This window comes from Trachurus japonicus, chromosome 6 (assembly GCF_045865225.1).
Source record: "Trachurus japonicus isolate A0001 chromosome 6, Traja_1.0".
NCBI classification, from domain to species: domain Eukaryota; kingdom Metazoa; phylum Chordata; class Actinopteri; order Carangiformes; family Carangidae; genus Trachurus; species Trachurus japonicus.
The window spans coordinates 8,906,282-8,928,852 of record NC_140912.1 but is presented as its reverse complement, the minus strand read 5'-3'; the positions used below and the strand labels follow the sequence as shown (position 1 = coordinate 8,928,852).

The 22,571-nt window shown below is 40.9% G+C and overlaps 2 protein-coding genes across 2 annotated transcripts; one reads left to right on the top strand and one right to left on the bottom strand.

The window, feature by feature from the left end:
• Positions 1-1,937: 1,937 nt before the first annotated feature.
• LOC146985548 (aldo-keto reductase family 1 member D1-like) lies at positions 1,938-6,126 on the bottom strand. Its single transcript, XM_085778584.1, has 9 exons — positions 6,032-6,126; positions 5,604-5,771; positions 5,392-5,508; positions 4,782-4,859; positions 3,881-4,003; positions 3,148-3,257; positions 2,656-2,821; positions 2,395-2,477; positions 1,938-2,288 (listed from the first exon to the last, which is right to left on the bottom strand). Exons 1-9 carry the CDS (start codon positions 6,122-6,124, stop codon positions 2,246-2,248), a joined length of 981 nt encoding a protein of 326 aa, XP_085634710.1. The 5' UTR covers positions 6,125-6,126; the 3' UTR covers positions 1,938-2,245.
• Positions 6,127-6,530: 404 nt separating this feature from the next.
• Positions 6,531-20,609, top strand: LOC146985547 (transcription intermediary factor 1-alpha-like). Its single transcript, XM_085778583.1, has 18 exons — positions 6,531-8,005; positions 8,201-8,319; positions 8,594-8,741; positions 9,748-9,880; positions 10,163-10,279; positions 10,489-10,603; positions 10,808-10,954; positions 11,154-11,268; positions 12,152-12,528; positions 14,365-14,499; positions 14,589-14,694; positions 14,810-14,867; positions 15,012-15,144; positions 16,626-16,918; positions 17,104-17,239; positions 18,862-18,936; positions 19,384-19,542; positions 19,641-20,609. Exons 1-18 carry the CDS (start codon positions 7,729-7,731, stop codon positions 19,878-19,880), a joined length of 2,883 nt encoding a protein of 960 aa, XP_085634709.1. The 5' UTR covers positions 6,531-7,728; the 3' UTR covers positions 19,881-20,609.
• The last annotated feature ends 1,962 nt before the right edge of the window (positions 20,610-22,571 follow it).

The window sequence follows — 22,571 nt, the reverse complement described above, 5'->3', positions numbered from 1 at the left end:
GGCTGCTTCATACAGACATAAACAGACCAATCACTCATAATAAAATCCCCACACAGGCAAAACACTACTGACAGCTCCATACTTTCATTTTGTGGCGGAAAAACATCTGCCTTTCCCGGACAGCCATGGAGAAAACTGGCCATGATGGTTAAAGTAGGTAATAGGTGTGTACACAGAGATTACACAGTATGTCAACATTGTGATGATGGATTTGATCTGACCAAACTCATTTACCCTCTCTGACCGAACAAGACGCAGAGTGAACCAACTCACAGCAAAGTCTGACAGACTGTTTTCAGCTGTGGTCTCAATTAAAGGTAAACGCCAGCAGAGATTTGTCATGTCACACAACGAAGAAGAATCATAAAAAAACACGTAATGTATTTATCCTTAATTATTGGAATTAAAAAATATGTGTTATGTTATCCAAACTACAGTTTGACATTTAAACGTTCTGCTCATGAAGTTTAAAAAGTGTCCTGAATGTTACAGGAGTCCAGCTGATGCTCACAAATAATGCTCACCTCTGATGAAGCCATGAAGTGACCAAACTGATTTGTCTGGCTATGATTTGTCATATTTTTAATTCATCCTCTATTGCAAGGGTCTTCAATGTTTGTCAGACCACAGACCCCCAAACTGACGAAGAGGTGGAACAGAGACCCCCTACTACATTAAACTTATTGTATATTATATGAAACTGGGCCCAGTATGGGCCATGTATAAACATACCTTTTTATTGTGCATTCAGTACTAAGCTTTTCAAAGAATCTATCTATCTATCTATCTATCTATCTATCTATCTATCTATCTATCTATCTATCTATCTATCTATCTATCTATCTATCTATCTATCTATCTATCTATCTATGCCAATATCAACAATGTCTGCATGATAATCATGCAGGCAAGCTACTCAAATTGACGTTTTTATTTGAAACATAAATGTGGAAACTTACGTAAAGATATAAAACATTATCTAAGCAACCATAAATTTCACGACCCCCCTGCAGACCCTCTAGGGGTCACGGACCCTCTGTTGAAGGCCTCTGCTCTATTGGGTTGTGAGTTACAGTGATGAGTGTTCTGAGAGGAATATACAGTATGTAATGCATATATACAGTATATATTGTATGTTATACAACTGCCCCTCTGTTACTGTATGTCAGCACAAAGTCTTGTGTCTTTCAACACAATACTCAGCCCATAATTCCTCTGAAATGTTTGGACAGAAGGTCAATGGAGGTTTTAGAAAGAGACTACTTCAACACACATGGCAGTGTTATGGTTGAGTTTTTCTAGTACATGCAAAAAGCAAAAAAAAAAATCTGCATTGGACATATTTCATTCTCATTGCTGAAATATACAGATGTGGCAGCTGGTAATTCATCCATTCTAATCAGTGCATTTCTTCACATGAGGACAGTATATTTCCATCCATCCTTGCCTTACTGTGTCAAATGTTTTTACATTTAGCTTTGGAATTCAGGATAATCCATAATAATTACCAGCTTTTCTCAAATGCTCTTTTCCTGCTACAGCTGTCAGAAACACTTAACCTCACCTTACCACATACAGTATGTACTGTACATTCATCTTGATTAGTTACATCTATTCTCAAGCCCTCACCACTCAAACCTTTATGTCCCCACATAATTGAATATTGCTGGCATTAGGACTTGCATAACTCCCAGCTTGTGCTATAGGCTATATGTATCTGTACTGTTTGCTCCGACCAAGCTGATTTGTCTGGACATGGACTTACAGGACAGGACTTTGGTGGAGTCTTGAATGTAATTTATACATAAAGTGATGAGGCGCTGTATGGCTCGTATAAAATGGCCATTAGTAGCTGATGTATCTGTTTCAACCTGATAAGCTACAATGCACATACTACAACCATATTTATTTTGTAACATTACATTGAATTTGACTTATTTTTAAATTAAAACTTTATTCATAGCAGCAGTTGCTCAATTCCATCTCAAATCAAACTCCCTTCAAAACTGCACGCAAATTAAGACGAATATGAGACAAATATAGTTTATTATTTCAGATCAGAGATGTGTATTATCCTTGAAAACCTTCTTCTGTTTGTTGATCTAATTCTTGCTTTCATCTTTTCCATTCTCTGTGAGCTGGAGCCCTCTAGTGTTTAGTGTGAAAATGTACCAGTATAAACCAAGAGGGCTAAAGCAGACAGTCCATGTTTTGTATACAAGTAAAAAAAAAAAAAAGGACAAGTTTAATATTCATCATGAAATGGGTACTCTGGATGGTCGCTCCACCTGTGGCAAAACAAAAAGTGTTGTTATTTCTCAGCATGGCATTGAGAACCTTTCCTTTGCATTGCACGATGTTGATAAAAGACGGGTCAGTTCAACTCGTACTCACATCAGCAGCTCCACAAAACGAATGTTTTTGTTCAGTGCTTCAATGGCTTTCATTTCTTCCTCAGTGAGCGAGAAATCAAATATCTGTATCAAAGTAGGATATGGTTTTATAACATCATTCTATTTTGGATTACAATAGTGAATTTGGGGTTGACATCCATTTAACATTGATTTTTATGTCCGTAATCAACACGACACTACTACTGTATATCTGGCATCAAAAAATCTAAGCAGTGTATACTGTTAATATTATTAAACCCACCTGGAAGTTGTGTTTGATCCTCTCGGGACTGAAGCTCTTAGGAATCACCACGACACCTCTCTGGACATTGAAGCGCAGAGCCACCTGAGCACTGCTCTTGTTGTACTTTTTCCCAATGGACACTAGCAGCTCATCCTCCAGCAGGGGAGGACATTTCACATTCACCCTGAACCACACACAGAAGAGAATACAGATGATGCCAGGACAGAGACTTTTATCAGTTTTCTGTCTTTAAGTTATAATAACAACTCTGCAGTGGCACTTTCTCCCATCTTTAAGCCTCGTGCCTCCTTTTCCTTTGTACAAGTGTGACTGAGAAGTGGGGTTGATGACTTATCATGCAATTGTCTATAAATACTGCTCAGTTTGTTTTCACCCTCCCATCAATGGAATACCAGAGGAATCAAAACATTGCAAAAATTTTTAGCTGTCAGCAGTTCATGTATAATCACGTATACTATATATCTTGAGAAGTGCGTAGAACCTACTCACCAGGATGCATCTCTAGAGGAGCCAATTGGGCAGTAGCCAACAATCACAATGTCGTTCTGACGACAGTAGTCCAGAAGCTTTGGCTGTGTGAAGTATGGATGGCACTCAACCTGCAGGTGAGTGAGCAGAAAATACATCATCTAAAGGAAAAGTGGTCTGCCACTATATTAGTGACCTGCACTCTTTCTTGCCAAGACAAATTGAAAGGAAATGGAAAAATCCATAAACTTAAAAAACTTAAGATAAAGAAATATTTCTTTTGAGAGAGTCTTACTGTTTTCTGACAGGGGAATACTATCACAAATAAACATTAGAGGAAGCAAAGGATACACAACTACACTGTGACATCTATAAATCTTGCTGCAGTGTATGTATGTGTATGTTTGTATAACTGGACCAAGTCAGGAGAGAAAAAGCCAAAACCACTTTCAATCATCTCACTAAGTAACATTGAATCCTTTCATCAAACAACTTGAATTTGCTCTCAGATTTAATAGCAAGCTGTCACTTGATTTTCTTTAAACGTTTGCTGAATAGAAAACAGAGAATTCTCAGAGGCCCTAAGGTATGAAAAGCTAAGCATTGCAATCTATTTAACAGGCTATAAAACTACTGTATCCTGTAATATGCAACAGTATAATCTAGGATATCATGTGTATGATGTCAGCGTGAGGGCTAAAGAGAAAAGGTGTGTGTGTGTGTGTGTGTGTGTGTGTGTGTGGGGGGGGGTTACCTGGTTGGACACAGGCTTGTGTTTGAGGCCAGGTTTATTCAGCAGCAGCTCCAGCTGCCTGCGGTTGAAGTTGGAGACTCCCAGAGACTTAACAAGTCCTGCGTCTTTGCAAGCCTCTAAAGCCTGTCGAGAATAAATGATTTATATCCCCTCAAAGACTGATAGTGATTATCTTTACAGACTTACTGAGACAGTGGAGAAAAACAAAGCATAAAACAGGGGAGACGAAAAAACAGAACACAGCTTGGCTGTTTACGACACTCTCCTCGACAGTTTCTGATACTGCAGCACAAAATGTTCTGGCATCAACAACCAAGTATGAGGGGATATCACATGCCAATTGCAAAGTGGTTTCACATTATTCATTTTTGTTTTTAATATTTGTGTAACTATTTTAACATATAGTGCATTATAGGCCCTGTTAAAATGTACAGAAAGAAGAACAGGGCCAACAAATAAATGTACACCTCTTTCAGAAACCAGGATGTACAACTCAGAGGAGAATAGAAACCATGGCTACTGTGACATTTAAACACCTTATCTGGTTTTGTCAACCATCGCATGGCAGCTGAGATTGTGAGAAATCAAAACTCATGATCACAAACCTGGATAGTGTTATGCTCACACATAAATAACCAGTTTTTAATATTCCATATGCCACTTCTAAGATGTAAGATAAGTCTCAAAATCAAGATACTGATCCACATGTAAACTCAGCGATAACACACTGGAGGATTCAAATTGCACTGACTTGACATTGTATTAGATAGTTCTAGTTAAATCTGATTATCATGTTGTGTAAAGGTGTCTTACAAATATCCTAGATATCACAGACAACAGGGGGAGCTCAGCAAAGTCATCAAACAACAGGATCTTGCATTGTCACCTAAACTGAACTCACCTCCCAGGTTGCACAGAGGTCTGTGTGGTGGTAGATGTATTTTCCATCCTGGTCTTTTGGATAGAACTCATTTCCAGGCTAAAATTTCAAGCACAGTTGAATTCATTCTTCTATTTTAAAGACATTGTGCTGTGGTGGCATGAGATGGTTTATACTGAAGAAGTGATAAAACATGATGGTGGAGAGATGCCGGTGGCCTCAACTCGACACAGCCGGACCATTCTAGTCGTCCTGTCTTATCTAAACAAACCACCAACTGTGTAATTGCATTCCAAACCTATAAGCATGATCCACATTACATACACTTGTTACACAGTTGCCATGCATAGATATGACTGTATAATAAAGGCATAGATTAGTATCATCTAACTGTACTGTATGTAATATAAGGTCATTGATGTGACTGTAGGTCTGGCTTGCCATCCTTGCCAATTCTATTCTTCTTTTATTTTCAGAGGTACCTTCTTATTTCATCCTGTTTAACAAGGGAAGGTAGTAGCCTATCTAAATGAAACACTACCACCATGTGCATGTGCAAGGGCAATGTTCAGACTGACAGCAGATAAGTTAACTGCCATATACTATATCTATACGTGCATTGCATCCCCACCATGAAGGCCATTGGGAGCTCGATGATATAGAGGTCCACATAGTCTAGTTTCAGGGCTTTCAGTGTCCTCTCCAAAGTAGGTCTCACCAACTCCGGTGGATGGAAGGTATTCCAGAGCTGAGGGACAAAGAACCCAAAGTGAATTTGGGAAAACGCTTACCAGTGAGAATTACATTCAGAAATAACATTATGACTTCTTCAGAGTATATTACCTTTCCACAGTAAAAGATGTCCTCTCTTCTGACCGTTCCGTCAGCAATCTTCTCTCTAATAGCTTGACCCACTTCGTGCTCATTGAAATACACCAGCGCCCCATCGAAGTGCCTGTAACCCACATCTATGGCCAACTTTACACAGTCAAGTGCTGTGCCTCTGGGTGTCTATAAGAAACCCAGAAAAAATGTGAAAACCTAGTTGGATTGATCCGTGCTGTAGTTTGTGCAAACATGCATACTTGTTTAAATCATATATTCACATTTTTAAAGCGACATTTAAAACGTGTGTTATCTTCTGTTGTGTTTACTCACCGCAGTTATCACAGCAAGCAATAAACAGTGACACTCCTGTGTTATGGTGAGTGCACCTGTCGTTAACAATCCAGGTTCATGTCTAAATGTGGAAAAACAAGCAGTCTCCTCACCGTTCGAGGGTCCCCATAGGTGCCCAGTCCCAGAAGTGGAATACGGTTTCCATCACTGAGAGGAATACTGTGGCTCTCTGCAGTCAGATTCATGTGTGCACTAAATGTGAACAAACTGAACTGCTCTCCAGCCGGGCCGAGCAGATAATGCAGCGTGTGACCTTGAACACTGAACCTTGATACGCAAAGTTACAAACACTTCTGTTGGTGGCTTCTCCCTTTAGATTGTTCACACAAACTCGAACAAACACAGCAATAAAGATGAACTCGGTGAATCTTGACATTTTACAACTGCGGCACACTGCTGTGTCTTTCTCAGTCAAGAAAATGGGGGAATCAAAGGTTTATTTCAACAGTAAACAACGTTTTGGTCCATACTGTTGCATAATCTTGTGTAAATATTTATCACACAGCGTTTCAGCATGCTTTTAAATCACTACTACAAACTGGGGGGGGGGGGGGGGGGCAGCCTATTAGGCATGGGGTTTTCCCAGTCAACCTGTTGTGTCATTTTTCTGTTACTTCATTTTGTTCTTTTATTTTGATTGTTGCTTTTACATAATGTTATTTGTTCTGTTTCTATCCTTGTACAATATCCTTTGATATTTTGTAAAACACTTTGTGCTCAGTTCTTTATTTGATCAGCCATGGACTTCAACATATAATCACAAATGCATGTACTGTATAAAGAATGTATGTGTATTATAAATGCTCAATGAAAAGACGTGAAAACAAATCACAACCACATAGGCAGACTGTCATTATTGGTAGAATATTAACTTGTTCTTCTTACTCCTACTGTTAAAATCATTGAACGCTGTATTAGCCTATTTAAGTTATTTCTAAAGACAAAGATTAATAAATTCATTGTTTATTACAGTTTATTGTTCATAATGATACTGTCTGTAACACTTAATGAAGTCACATCTTGTCAGCTGTAGGGTTGTAAAACGACATATGCCATATTTGCATTAAACAGGTTTTAAGTTGATATCTAACCAATGGGCTGGTATCGTTCAACCGTTCAATAATAACATCCTTTTCTAGAAGATGCCTCATTTCTTTTACGCCATAGAGATGCTTTTAACAAAAAATACAGTCTGAGCACGTATTACAACCTTTCCTAAAGTGGAGTAGCCCATGAAACCACATGAAAAGTAACTACCTAACACAATACAGCTTGACTAATTAAAAACAGCAATTAAAAGTAATTAATTGGTTGAAAACGCATTAACTTTCATAGTAGTACCATAGAGCCGTGAAGCGGTGACGGCGGGTTCATCCTCCATCACCCGCCAGCCGCTGCCTGCCTGCCTCTCCTATCAGAGCGCGCGCTGTTGTGACCCCACCCCTCTCGTGCCGCAACAAGCGCGTGCGGTGCAATTTGAAGCAACATCTGCGGCACGCGAGCGTGCGACACCCCTCGCGCGGAGGTATCGTATTTCATTTCTTTTGTGCCACAGGTTAGCAGCTAACAGTCGATATAATTAAGGTTTATCAACAACATCTACAGCATAGCGCTGAAGTGAGTCAGAGAGGAGAGGGTGGGGGGCAGGTGCGAGGAGATGCTGTCTTCACCAAGGGTATAAGGAAGGAAGGAGGGAGGAGGGGGTGAGGGGCGCGCGGGCTGCTTACCTGTACGGGTGTATCTTGTTGTGTATACACAAAGAGATTTTGCCTTTGAGCCTTGAGTGGGAATGGACGGACGGACAGAGAAGCACGAGTCCGCCGACGCTCCTGTCATCATCGTGGAGAACGAAGCAGAGAGCATGCCGGTCCAAGAGGAAAAGTCCGCCGCTACCGGACACAATTACCTGGACACTTGCCCCTTTTGCCACCTCAACTTTCACAGTCGTGAGCCCAAACTTCTGCCGTGTCTGCACTCCTTTTGCAAGAAATGTTTACCTTCACCCTCCAGGAATCTGGCCCTGACAGAGGCGCCAAACTCCCTGGTTGACAGCGCGACCAAACCACGTGAGTCACTTTGTTTACAAACATATGGATTCAGTGTGGATGCAGACAGTGCATTCCTGCTGTGTTTATGAGCACTGATATCACTCACATTGTGTGTGTTTGTGTCTATACATATATTGTGTCATGTCACAGTTATTTCTCCTTAAAGCATAATAGATGTAAAACCAACCTGTCTGTGCTCCTGTGTGATTCCAGTGAATGTGATCCGCTGTCCGGTGTGCAGGCAGGAGTGTATGGAGGTGGATGTGGTGGAGAATGTCTTTGTGAAGGACTCAGCGGAGGCTCCCAGCAGCACAGTGGAGAGGACAGTCCAGGTTAGTGACAAAAGGCACTGCCATATGGGGGCAGCCTTGTTGCTGGTTTTTAGAATAATGGTTATGATATTCCTTCAGGTCAGCTTGTGCACTGCTTTTGAACTGAGGTTATCTCCACAGCCCTCCTCTTGGCTGCATATTACATACACACTTGAGGTGCTGACACTATTTGACAATCTTGCAGAAGTGATCTACTAATTCACTTCATCAAACAAAGTACCCATGGTTTTATCTCCTGTTGCGTGTCTCTGATGCTTGTCCCATCTGTCTCTAGCTCTGTATGACCTGTGATGACAACACGGAAGCTTCTGGGTTTTGCGTGGACTGTGTTGAGTACCTCTGTGTCACATGTGTGGAGGCGCATCAAAGGGTCAAGTTCACCAAAGACCACACTATCAGACAGAAGACAGAAGTATCACAAGGTATTATACCATCTCCTATCTAAACCTTTTTTTGCCTGGTGTTTCCATGACAAAGACAAGAGCTATTACAGGATCAAGGTTGAGGACAGAACAGTTTGCTCTGGGTTTATTGTAGATTTGTGGAAGAGATTTAAGAAGTGAAAGCAAAAGAAACAAAGCCTCTTGCTCTTCATGTGGCCTAATGTCAATCATTCAAAATGATGGTACTATTGGCAATGATTAAATTCTTACACTTTCTGCTATTATTATTATTATTATTATTATTATTATTTGAATTTAATTTGCTGGTTTATTATAAGAACAAAACATTACCATAAAAGAGTATTTGTACATAAATCATAGAAATCTGCCATCTTAACCAGTTTTAGTTTTGTTGGCACCGTGAGCTAATTTCACACCTGAACACTCTTTCATGTGAGTTGGAATAGCTCATTAAACCAGGAACAGTTCCAACTGAATTACAACATTTACAGGAGATGTGAAGTTTCAAAAGAAATAAAGACCAAAGATAGTGGTTTCAAATATTATTAAGAAAAAACAGGATTTTTTGTCATGTGCAAAAGAGGCAATCTCACAGTAAGCCTAATTATGTGCCCGTTGCCTTCAGGTTCTCCCCTTTGTCTAATTGGACCACACATTAACACACCTGCAGGTCTATTTATGGCTCATGTTTATATATACACTATAGATGTGTATCCCATTGTTCCTAATAATAGCACCTGAAGAAGTTGGTCGAAACGTTGTGCATAATAATACAGAAATCTTTTGTGCTACCGGCAAGTGTGTGGGCATACCCTCTCCTTTCCTTTGTTCAAATATTATTGACCCAAGTGGCCTGCAAGATTTTCATAACTGTCTATACTGCCCATTCACTTATGCATATCTTCCTTACAGTACCATGCTAACAGACAGGCATATCAGAATTAAAATACCTACATAGACTAAGGCCAGCTGCCCAGGCAGTGGCTTAACAGGACCAGGTGATGAGGTGTCTGCTGTTTTCCAGAGGTCCATGGTGTGTCGGCTCTGAGGCCGATGTTCTGTGACGTCCACAAGCAGGAGCCGTTGAAGCTGTTCTGTGAGACCTGTGACCAGTTAACCTGTCGGGACTGCCAGCTTGTAAAGCACAAGGACCACAAGTACAGTCATGATCTAAAATATAATATAATGTCGTAATGTTCACAAACAGGTTTATATACCCACTGAGTTTTGTTTGACATTCCACCAAATATTTTTGTGCATTTATATGGATATAACTACCGGTAAATATTCAGAGATGTTCTGATACCAAGGACATCAATGTCATGTTATCCTTATATTGATTTGAATCACAGTAGCACTGCAGAATACTAATATGTAACATTATGTATCTATTACATGATTTACAGACTCTGTCCAGTGACTTAATGTTCTTGTTGTAGCTACCAGTTCCTTGAAGATGCTTATAAGAACCACAAACAGCACATGGAGAGTATGACCCTTCAGCTGCAGCAGAAAAAGAAACAGATTGAAGAGGTGTCAAACTCCATAAACAACGGGTACGTATCCCCACATACCACAAGATTATACATGTCAGAAAACGCTAAATGTAAACGAAAGCTGGAGACAGAGTTTACTGTACAGAAGTGCTTGAAAGAGACATGTATGTGAAAGAACTCATGAACTATTCACCTCTGGTTAAATGTGTTTGATAATGCATATGATGTTGATAATATTGAGTATTTATTTACAGTTGTATGTTTTGTAGACTTTTTCAGGTTGATCAGAACCGCACGTCTGTTCACAATGAAATAAAGAAGTCTATATGTACTTTGATTCTGGAGATAAACAAGAAGGGCAAAATGCTGGTTAATCAGCTCGAGGTATGAAAAATATCTTTCAGTATCTCAAGAATATAACAAAAATGATAGGATTTATTTTATCAGTTTTAGCACATGATGTTGAGCCGTAACTTTCAGTGGTGTTGTTTCCAGAAGAACATTGCTCGACTGTCTCACCCTGAGGCCCAGAGCACATCCCCTCCAGCTGTTTAACACTGCAGATATTCACTTATTCATGTTTTCCAGGCTGTAACAAAGGATCATGAGAGCATCTTGCGAAAGCAACAGGAGGACATCGGCTATCTGTCCAGACACCTGGATCATGTCATCAACTTCACCAAATGGGCCACTGCCAAGAACGGGGGCACGGCCCTCTTGTACTGTAAACGTCTGGTGAGGCCCGCCTAATCATTTATCCACTCAACAGTATCTCGTCATGGGCCTTTGTTTTCCCAGCTTGAAGCTCAGCTCAGCTCTTAGGGCCTGTTAAGAGTCTGGTCTGTGTTGCGCTTGATGAAGTGGGAACATATGCCTTTTGTAACACACAAGTGTCCTCGTCTCAGAATTATTAATAACATCCCTTCTGTTGCAGATTCTCTTTCAGATTGGAAACCTCCTGCGGGCAAAATGCAGTACCTCATTTATACCACAGAGCACTGTACGCTTCCAGTGTCGATCCTCTTACTGGGCCTCAAACATTGATCTGGGTAAGACATAAAATGTATTTATAACCTTTATTTAACCAGGTTTGTCCCATTAAGATCAAAGATCTGTTTTGCAAGAGAGACCTGGCCAAGAATGGCAGCACATATAGTTAAAAACAAACAGTTTCAACACATGGTCGCACTAAACAACATAGACATAAAAGAATGGATTTACAATTTGATTTACAAAATCAGTTAAAAATAAAACATCTGCACTCATGAAGCCAGGATATAATGGGATTTATCATGGATTTAAATACATTCAGAGATACCAGATGTTGGAGTTTGAGCTCTGACTGCAAAGTGTTCCATGTAGTTGGAGCAGAAAACAAAAGCTCCAGAAAACCTAATTTCTGACCTGACCTTAGGAGCAGTGGCCCATATGATGATGTGATATATTGATTATATTAGATATAAAAGACTTTCAATACATTTCCTATTGGTCAGGACAATTTTTTTGTTTTTCGGTTAGTTTTTTATTCCATGCCTCGGAGGCTCAGGGGGCTTAACAGTGGCCCAGTGCCAGCACCTCATTTAAACCTGACAATTGTGTACGAGTGATTGCTCTGTAAGACAATCAGTTGTGACGAGTAGCTTTCTAATCTTGGATTTAAATCATTGTAAGTTAAATATCTTTATTTGTGTGTGTCAACACATCACACTGAGCACACTTAATAATGGATAAAAAATATGATTAGTTGCAGCTCCACTTGACATGTTATTCCTCCCTTAATACTTTCCAAAACTTTTTTTGTATTATTGCTCAAACCTTGTCTCTCCTAGAGTTCTCTGGAGGAGTTTTGTTTATACTGTGCTTTTTTCATCCCTACTTGTTATGCTCATCTAGTCTGTGTATGTGTATGTGTGTGTGTGTGTGTGTCCTCAGGCTCTTTGGTGGTGGAGAGTGTACCAGGCCACCAGCTGGTTGGTTTTCAGGGTATCCCTCATCAGCTGTCGCACCCTGGGCAAGGACCCTCAGGCTCACCCCACAGCTTTGCCATGGGAGCTCCTCATAACACTCTGGCTCAGCTCCAGATGCAGGTGGACAAGCTGAACCCGCAGGCTCACTGGCAGCCTCAGCCTCCACCTCCACCCTGGACGTGGTACCAGAGTGTCCGACTGCAGCGAACCGTCCCGGTGCCGCCGCAGGGTGGCTCCCCCTCCCAGAGTATGCCCCCGCAACCGGGCCGAAGATTCATGGTGCCTCCCTCCAACCACATCAGCCCAACCAGCACATTACCCAGCCCTGGGTTTACACCCCAGGTTAGTGTGTGTGTGTGTGGGGTTGTGTCTGTTTGACTGACAAGCTCTCTTAACAAGCACAGACAGCAGATGGCATTGTCCTAAATAGAGCTGACAGCCTTCACATCCTGGGCAATTTATGTCTTTCCTTGTCAAGATGGATTTTAGTCTTGGATAAGCTTATGACTCAAAACCATAAAATATAACAGCTAAATCTGCAGGAAAACAGCAGCCAATGTGCGACAGAGGACAAACCCAAGTTTCCACAAGAAAGGGGTGATAATATCTCGTCATTCCAGTTGTTTAGTCTAGTTCACAGGGTGTTTTGGTTCCAGCACTGAAGTATAGGCTCATTCGCAGGACAATACTGGCATGTGAAGTGCGTGTATAAGTTGTGTTGTACTGATGTGAACAGGCTGTTACAGCTGCATTTTGAACTCTGAAATGTCCCTCATGATATAGAAATATACCAGCAGCATTTGTGTATTTTTGTAGTCCTGCTGTAGTTTTAAGATGCTTTTCTCTGTACTTCACCGTGGTACAATTAGCTTTAAGAAATTTAAGAAGAACTGGCAAGTCTATGATTGTAAACGAACAACATGTCCGCTTTTATTTTTGTCATTTTATTATGTCATAGTGCAGCTGTAAGTGCAGATTAATTTGAAAAATGACCTCATAGTGCTCGTGTAATCTCAATGAATAGAAAAGCTAACATGATGAGGCACATTCATTTCCACACTGTTGTGAAATAAATTAAAAGTAATGGTTCCCTGGAAAGTTTGCTAAAACTGACGTGCATTTAGAAAGAGTAAGTGTGTAGCAGGACACTCCCAGGTTCAAATGAAATATCTATGAGTCAGTACACAACACTACGCAACACAAAGTTAGAGTTCGGGAACAAAACTTAATTTGTGGGTGTGGATTGATCAGATTTAATTAAAGAAGATAAAATCATAATAATAAGTGAAAAAACCTGTATGTATGTCACACATGGGACAGCATTGGTCATTGTAACCGGTTGATTGAGAAAATAACTTAAGTGTAATTTGAAATGGTGTAATTGTCCCCGTGTAAGAACTGCTGTAAGTATTGTTCCTACATGATTTGGGTTTGTGTATTATATTGGAAGAAAAGGTTAAAGCTACAGTGGATAAAAAAAAAACTTCAGTCAGATTTGGCTGAACTTTTTGTTTATGGTTAGGTACTGTTGAGGTTAAAGGTCCAGTGTGTAATAAGGCAAGGTTTATTGGCATAATCTGAATACTATCCATAAATATTAAGTGTATAATCACTATAAAATAAAATTTGGTTGGTTTTCGTAGCCTTATAATAAAAATTATAATTTTTTTATACATATAGCAAGGGTCTTGCTTTAGAGAGTGTCGCCATCTTGCGCCGCAGCCCCAATGGAAAATCCAGCACATTTCACGAGTTTTGCGTGCATAAATAAACTAACGAAGAAGAAGGAGGAGGAAACAGCAGACATATGGTAAAATGGTTTAGATCTTCACCTCATCGCTCCGTGCTCCTGAAATACTCCCAGTCGTCCCAGTCGTGGTAAACACGTTTTTTTGTCCTCAGAGGCCACCATCACTTTCCAAATAAACAAACAAACAAAACTTTGCTGACAGGAGGGGCGAGTGCAAGCGAGTGAGTGAGCGCTGCAATCTAGAATCTGAACGCTAGATATCACGGTTTTACCCCCATTTTACACACTGGACCTTTAAGGTACTAAGAATGCAGCTTTTTCATCTCCACCTCCATCAGCTTGTGTTTTTAAATGATGATAGGAATGTAACCTGGCAGCGATTGAAGCTTTTTTCTCCACCTTTCTCTGTCTCCCTCATTCATCTGTAGCCTCTGCGGGGGATGGAAAACAGCCCCAACTACCAAGCCAAACCTATGGACATATTTTCCTCATCACCTCTGTACACTAATATTACACCACTGCCCATAAATGGTGGTGTGAGTTCATCCCTATCACGGCAGACAGTAGGTGACTCTCTCTATTGATGCACCTGAACATTATTATTGCATTACCCCTGCTGTGTTGTGAATGACATGTACACTGCTGTTTTTAGATTGAGCCCACGTATCTGAGTAGGAGGAATGATGCAGCTGGGCCAGTATATGTGCTGAAACCAAACTATCCCCAGAGTCTGCCACCTCCTATGTCACACAGAAGTGGTATGTCTGGATCATTTCATACATGTGTGTACATATATGTATATGTATATATATACTGTATATATGTATTTGTGTTAACAAATGAATACACAAACAGATTGTCATTCCTCCCTAGTGCAGGGACAGCAGATTTCACCAGGGTATACTGCTGTATCCCAAGTGGAGAAACCAGGGTAAGAAGAACAGACATACACATACACACATACACAGATTCTCAGAGGACTAGACTACTGCTGTCATATGACCTTAGTCCTTTGGTGCCACTAGTGTCTCCAGTGAATTTCACTGTTGTAATTGGCTCTCACTTTATTCCCAAGGCCGGTTTCCTGGAAACCTCCAGAAACACAACAACCCAGCGGAGCGGTGGGCTCAGCTGCGAGGAGAAGACGAAGGTCATCACCAGGGCCCATCATTGTCATCAAGGATGAGCCAGAAGACGACAGTAGCTATGTAAGGAGACAAAAATTACTTGTAGTTATTAGGATATGTCATTTTATATATCTGGTAGGTATTTCGTCCAAAGTTTGTTAAAGGGATAGTTCAACATTTTGGCAAAGTGGCCCATTGCCATAATCCCTATAGTTAGGCTAATGGGATTTCTTGGTTTCCCTCATCAAACTCATCAAATACACAATCCAACAAATCCAAAACGCTCTGGTGGACACGTTGCGACCTGCACATTCACCACGCTATGAGATAATAACAGAACGGAATATATTTTTTGGCTTTTTGCCTTTATTCGATAGTACACAGTAGAGATACACAGGAAAGGGGGAGGCAGAGAGAGGGGGAATGACATGCAGGAAAGGGCTGCCGGGGATGCCTGCGGTGAGGACTGTAGCCTCTACATGGGGTGGCCGACCCACTGCGCCACGCACCGCCCCGAGACAGTTGTTTTTGAGGAAATGCAGAGACTGCTTGCCGAAAAACTGCCTCTGACGGGAACGTGCCTCAGCGGTTTTGCATGAATTTACCTCGAAAACTATTTTGATGAGGGAAACCAAGAAATCCCATGAGCCTCCGTAGCATAGCTCTGAGCACCTCACAGCTCTGCTCCGCCGTTCTAAAAATAGCTTGCACCGACAATTAAAGGTAACAAACCTACTCCTAAGACTATGTTGAACTATCCTTTTAACTGTACATACTGTGATATATGTGATGAGGTGTGATGTATGAAACGCACTAGACTAGAGTAATAGTATGTCCTGCAGTGTATTGCAGCTTGGAATTATTTTCAGCCATTACACAGTCTGTTATCACAGAGTAATTAGGGAGATTTGGGAAAAGAAATTATTGCTGCAGTGAAGTTAGACGAGGCAAGAAACCCAAGTGGTTAGGCGGACTGTAAACAAGCCAGCAGCTTTGCCAGATTACCTAAACCTCTCTCTTTGGAGGTAACAACAAAAGTGAGGTGATGTGAAATGCCAGTAACGACTTACGTTACAGAAAAGCTATGCACTGCTGGCACAATTATGGAAATTAGTGTAGGTAATCGTCAAACCAAGCGTTCAGTGTGTAAACTGTCATTTAAACAGACAGTTTTCATCAGAATTTTACTCTCAGCCTTCTTTTTTTTCCTTTCCAAATAAGGGTTGGCAACTTCAAGATTGTTTTAAACCCATATAGTCTCCCAAGTGCTGATGTTTCTTGCCCCATCTGTTTTCTTTTTAGTAGTGTTACCACATCCCCATAACTTTGCAGTCAACTTGGTTAGTGCAGAGCTATTCTTACCAACAGGAATGCTGGTCCAAACTACTAAAACTAAACCAAATATTTTCTTTTAAATTTCCGAATAGGACTGTTCTGTTGACCTTTATAGCAAATTAGCTACATGAGAGCGCTGTGTATAACAAGGATTCAGCTCAGTGCAATGTGTTGTGAATGACTCAGTTTGGTTGCAGGATTTTTCAGATTTGTTTGTTGGATTTCAGGTACAAAGCAACCAGAGAGCCAGCCTCCCTGACAGCACAGGTGAACACCCACAGATCAACCACGGCGAAGGCGCGGACCACAAACCCAGCAGCCCTTCGAATCCTCCGAGCAGACCATGGGATCAGACTAAGATCCACTCGCAGGGAGGGGAAGAGAACCCGGTGCGGCTGGGAGACTCTGATGAAGTCCTATGTGCTGTGTGTCACAGCGGAGGAGAGCTGCTGTTCTGCGACAAGTGTCTCAAAGTTTATCACCTTACGTGCCATGTTCCATCTCTCCTCAACTCTCCCAGGCAAGTTTTAGCCATATTGAATTCATCTTGTTACTGTTCTCACATGAAACTCCCATTACTTGTGTCGTTTTCATCCTCGTGTTCATTTGAGAATCAATGAAATGTGTTTGTCTGTGTAATGAAGGTCAGACCCCTCATCTTCTAAAGCTGGATTTGAAGTTTTTTTTTGCACTGTCTGTTTTCAGCCGGGAGTGGTTTTGCTCCTTGTGCCGTGACCTGTTCCTGCCTGAGATGGAGTATGACTGTGACAGCAAAACTGAGGCCAAGACAGTGAAGAAGGAGCCCGACTCTGAGGGAGGATTTACTGCTGTGGACAAACGAGTCAGTGCTTTCTTTTTTTTGTTACAATAACAACTGTGGAACTAGGAAATGGTTTTAATGCCACAAAGTTAAAATGAAAGCACATCAGAATGTCGTTCATAGACTGTTTCAGCTTTGATTTTACAGACCTCTTGGTTCATTTTGGTTCATCTGTTTAAGATTTGCATAACAGAATATCAACACTTACAATAATCATAGTGGTGGTGAAAGCATTGTCATTATTAAAGGGATACTTCACCCAAAATCGATAATTCACCAATTTTCTACTCTCTGTCATGCCAAGGAAGGGTTCGGAGAACTTTCAGAGTCATCAAAACGCGGGGTCCGGCACACATAAATACACATAACACACATAAATACCTCCATACTGTCCGTCCGTGTCCGTGTTCTGAAGCCGCGACATGAAAAACTTAATTTGATCTGTGTTTTTAGCCTTGTTGTAGTAGTAGCTCCCAGTGGCTCTATTGATGTTTGTGCGCATGTGTGAGATTTGCTGCGAGATGTTCGTTCGTCGTTGTAAACCACTGGATGTATGATGTAAACACGGAAGAACATCTTGCAGCAAATCTCGCGCATCTCGTGCAGCCACTGGGAGCTACTACTACAAGAAGGATTCAAAAGTGAACTCTATCCGTCGCCATATGAGAATCCGTTGCCAGCTGAACCCCCCCGGACCTCCAAAAGCATTTTGATAACTCTGAAAGTTCTCTGAACCCTTCCTTGGCATGACGGTGAGTAGATGATTGGTGAATTATTGATTTGGGGTGAAGTATCCCTTTAAAATGGAAAAAAGTTTTAGATATTTGGATAAGTTTGTAGTTTGATGCAGACAGTCATATTTTTCATATAAGAGTTTAAATTCCGTCCTTATGGAGTTTGTCATTTGGTGAATATGAGAGTTTGTGCCCTCCTCCCACTGCCTCACTGAATTTAACCTCACCCTTTGGTTGGCCTCACCCTTTCCTTGTTTTATTTTACAAATTTAAACATGAACACACCCAGCACAAAAACACACAGCTAGCATGCAACATCTAAAAGGAATGAGTGCAGTGTGATACTCATAGTTTAGAATTTTTTGTATTTGCCATACAATATAAAGTAAAAGAATTACGAGTTAACGGCAATAGCATCTGAAATAGTGCAAGTGTATATAAAGAGCAGCATGTAGCCTGATGCTATGTAGCAGTGATTTAACAGCTAAAGACTGGTGTAAGGCCTGACATGAAGCAGATCACTGCAGATTAATACTAACATTGTGTTCACTTCAGATTCAGACGCTGATGCAGTAGACTGTAGATTTTTGAATTTGAATTTATTGGTTTAAATATACAGAGACAATGCACATTAATAAACATTTCTGTAAACATGCCGGTTTAGCCACGTTGGCTAATTTTCAACCGTAGTCTCTGGGGCAGGTGACTTGAGCACTACAATAATTAAAAATGCATTAAAAAATAAACAAACACAAAACAGTACTATGCCTACTTATAAAGTACAGTATACAATACAATATATTACAGTGCATACAATAAAATACCTTGATTGGAGAACTGTGTTTGCTGTTCTCAGCTGTTCTCAGTCATCAGCTGACAGCAAGTCAAATGTGTTTTTTTCCACTGCAGAAGTGTGAGAGGCTGTTGCTGCACTTGTTTTGCAGTGACCTCAGTTCAAACTTTCGAGAGCCTCCGTCCCCCGTGGTGAGTCTGGAAGCATGTGCGACTTGGAAAAGTTCACAGGATTAATGTCACATGAAGTTACCGTAACTGTAATGTTAATGATGTGTAATATGCAGTGTTTGTCAGTAAAAGTGCGTCTTTAACCAGATGCTGTAGATATACAGATACCTTTTGCTGTTACTGCACATACTGGGTCAAACTGAACAACTCTAGTCTATAAACTGTATATTGCAGTATATAAAACACCATATTTGTGCGCAGCACATAACCACAGCACCCATTTTTGGTTTGTAGTGCCTCTGTTTATCATAAACATTCACATAACAAAACTGGGTATAAATCCATAACTTCTTGTGCGATACGCTGACATGCAGTCTTTTTAATATAAGATGTTAATTATGATTTTATGTTAACATCCGCCCATGAACGTCCATTCTTCTATTATCTCCCCTTTTCTAAATACTGTAGGGATGTGCTAATAGCAGGTCGACTACAAAGGGGCCAATGAATCTTTCAGCTGTGAGAAAGCGACTGGAGGCTAAGCGGAGTCCGTACTACCAGAGCACTGCTGAGTTTGTATCAGATGTCAGGCTCATCTTTGGGAACTGTGCAGTCCTCAGTAGTGAGGTAAAGTTTTTGTAAAAAAAATAAAAAAAAACCTCAGTTTCCAGTTTTATCTAGCTCTAGACACCTGTTTGTAAACCTTTCCTCTGCTTGCATGTCAGACTGCCACAGACTTCATCATGGCGGGCAGGAAGCTCATGGTGCTGTTTGAGGATCACATGAGGATCATCTTCTCTGACCAAACCTTCCCAGAAATCAAAACGGAGACGACGCCCGCTGCCCCGCCCTACTCTCGTCTCTCGTCTCTCGACAATATCCCCCAGCCTGCGAAGCGCCAGCGCACATGTTCAGACTCCCAGGATGCACCGAGCTGTCCCGGTGGAGGAGAGGGAGCGGTGTGAAGGCACATGGCTCGTTAGGGGATCAGATATTTGACAACATGGCAATCACCAGCTAATCTGTTGAGTGTAAAACTTTATTAGAACAATGACGACACAAATTCAGGTCACTGAAATGTTTTATATGTTTTATGACAAACTGACTAATGGCACACATTTTATATGTTCTGGATAAAACTGTGTTAGAGCCATAGGCTGTATATAATAGGTTGCATTGTTTAATTTACATATCAACATCGTAATTCATCAGGGCGGGACTTAGAAGTGTAAACAAAACATGCAGCACATTTAGGCGTCGACACAAAGATATGAAGTCTGTTCATTTGTTCTTTCCCCATCATGAGTGTAATTGTAGCATTGGAGCAGACTCATCAGGTCTGCTGTGCTCTTCCTCTTTGGCTCTGCATGTGTAAATACAGCAGCGATCAGAGGAAGGATGATAACCATGGGCTTTGATGTCTGCGGTTTATCTCAAGTCAAGAATCAAAGCAGTCTGATAAGACCACAGACGGTCTAAGATGTTGTTAGTGTCACATAGAATATCCCCTGCTCTGATTTGTCTGGTTTGTGTTTGCTTCTTTGTTTTTAGAGATTTTAACGCTGTAAAGATAGAGTTTACGTGACATTTATGTACATATTATTTATTTTTATGTATTTTATTTTATTTTCTATTCATCAGATTCAACATCTGTATCTCTTTTCATTGTGAAGGACTAAACACCTTGTATGTGTGTGAGACTTTACTGAGGTTTTGTTCAGATAACCCAATTTCTTCCATACACTCACACACTCAGTGCTGTATTGTGAACTGTTTTCTCTCACAATATCCAACTGCTAGAACATTTAGCCATGGACATACCTCCATACAAGTCAACTTGCAGGTGTTTACATCATACAATAAAAATATGACAACTTAACTCTGGGTAAAGATTAAGGTTAAACATCCCTAACCTCTAACTACAGAGTCCTTTAATATCCTACTCAGAAGTAGGGAAGTATTATTAGTCTCATTAAAACTTTACAATTAAGCAGGGCTACTTTCTCTTTAACAATAGCTGAACTGAGGAGCTGTGAATAAGGCTTTTGGCCCCTTGGTCTGCTTGGGTGTGTTAGTGGCTCTCTGCTGATTGACACGGATGTGGCAAGACAAGCTTTGCTGAGCTTCAAAGGGACTGTACTACACTCACCCCCCCCACCCCCCACAACAAGATTAACACTGTTTGAATGCGACCTCGGCTGGTCTAATTTCCTCCACCTATGAGCTGGGAGGTCAGCTCATGCTGCTGTTTCTTGTTAAAGCTTAAATGTAGATTGGAGGGGGTGAGGTTGAGGGTCGGTGGTTTTTAGAAATGTTTAGCAGGCTGGGTAAGTTGTGCTCTAACCAGCCAGAGCCCAGGTTAAAGCCTGGCACCAAGTCTGGCTTTCATTTGGGGCATTCCTCATCCCTTATATGGCTTCAAGGAAACCTGTATCTCTTTTCTGCATTACACTAAAGGCTAAGATAAGATACAGGACTGGTCTGCAGTAAAGAGGGTACTCTGTTGTTCTGTTAGAGAGGGGGTTGCCACATCCTAAGAAACTTATCTGTGCTGCTATAGTAACAATCTACTCTTAACTTCTCTGATTTCCATTCATTTTGTAAATGTGTTAATATAAAATTTCTAAGGTTACCTAATCCATTACAATAAACAATATGTCTTCTGGTGTTTTCAGGGTTATAGTGGAAATGGAAGTGCATATCTGTTCTGCTTTACCAGACAACAGAAGAGTGACAGACAAAAAATAAAAGCAGATCGAATAAGATCTCTGCAAGCTCAATTTTACATACTTAAAGTGAATTTATTAGAGGAAATGGAATCAAGTATTGAAGAAGGCTGTTGTATTTTCTCAATGAGGTAGATAAATAACAGAATTCAAACTCTTCACTCCTGTTTACCCTCAAGCAGCTCTGCAATAGTGATACTGCCTCACATTGAGAAATAATGAGACAAGTGGCTGTCTGGAAGTCATACAAACACCATTCATCAGTGTGTAATTTAGTGTTTGTGGTAAATGTTATTTTTTGGCAAAACATGCAATACACTAGACTATAGTCGTTTGAAATATTTTTCATCCTCTTGCCAGACTTCTCTTATAGGAAGGCTGCGGTGCACTGAGGAGCACGGAGATTGAGACACAACTCGTCACACACTACACTTTTACTGTGCAGTTACCCATTTATAACAGCCATAGACTTTGCGGGCTTCCCTGTATGCCTGCGGTGTCCCAATATCAAGTCCTCGGTGATGTTTCTAGACTGGCTAGACTGGTGGTGGAGACATATGGCTCTGATTAGAAGATCATTTAACCTCTCTCTGTCACCATGCCCAGAGTCAGTAGACTGATTGAATTCACAGAGAGCCTTAGTTGGTACAAAATGTTTATAATGCAGTCTAGCAATTATTTCTCCTTTTCTTGCCAATTCTGGTAGACTTGTGTGTGTGGGTGTGCATGTGTGTGTGTGAGTGTGTGGCTTGTTTATACCCAGCTCCTTCTCACAGTTCATGATCACTTTGGCTGACAGTGAGCCCACATCTGTGGCAGAGTTACAGAAGCTTTAATTTATTCACTTTAAGGGTAAATGCCTCATTTTCTTTTGCACAGCTGTAAAGTTCCGCAGCTAAAGAGGAGAATACCTTCAGTAGTGGGTCTGCA

Excerpts from the sequence above, each read along its gene's own strand:
- LOC146985548 (XM_085778584.1), bottom strand. The coding sequence starts at position 6,124 with ATGAATCTGACTGCAGAGAGCCACAGTATTCCTCTCAGTGATGGAAAC. Across the intron at positions 4,004-4,781 it reads ACCTCTGTGCAACCTGGGAG|GCTTTAGAGGCTTGCAAAGA; the intron begins GTGAGTTCAGTT and ends TATTCTCGACAG. Across the intron at positions 3,258-3,880 it reads ACAAGCCTGTGTCCAACCAG|GTTGAGTGCCATCCATACTT; the intron begins GTAACCCCCCCC and ends ACTCACCTGCAG.
- LOC146985547 (XM_085778583.1), top strand. The coding sequence starts at position 7,729 with ATGGACGGACGGACAGAGAAGCACGAGTCCGCCGACGCTCCTGTCATC. Across the intron at positions 8,320-8,593 it reads CAGTGGAGAGGACAGTCCAG|CTCTGTATGACCTGTGATGA; the intron begins GTTAGTGACAAA and ends ATCTGTCTCTAG. Across the intron at positions 18,937-19,383 it reads GAGAGCCTCCGTCCCCCGTG|GGATGTGCTAATAGCAGGTC; the intron begins GTGAGTCTGGAA and ends TAAATACTGTAG.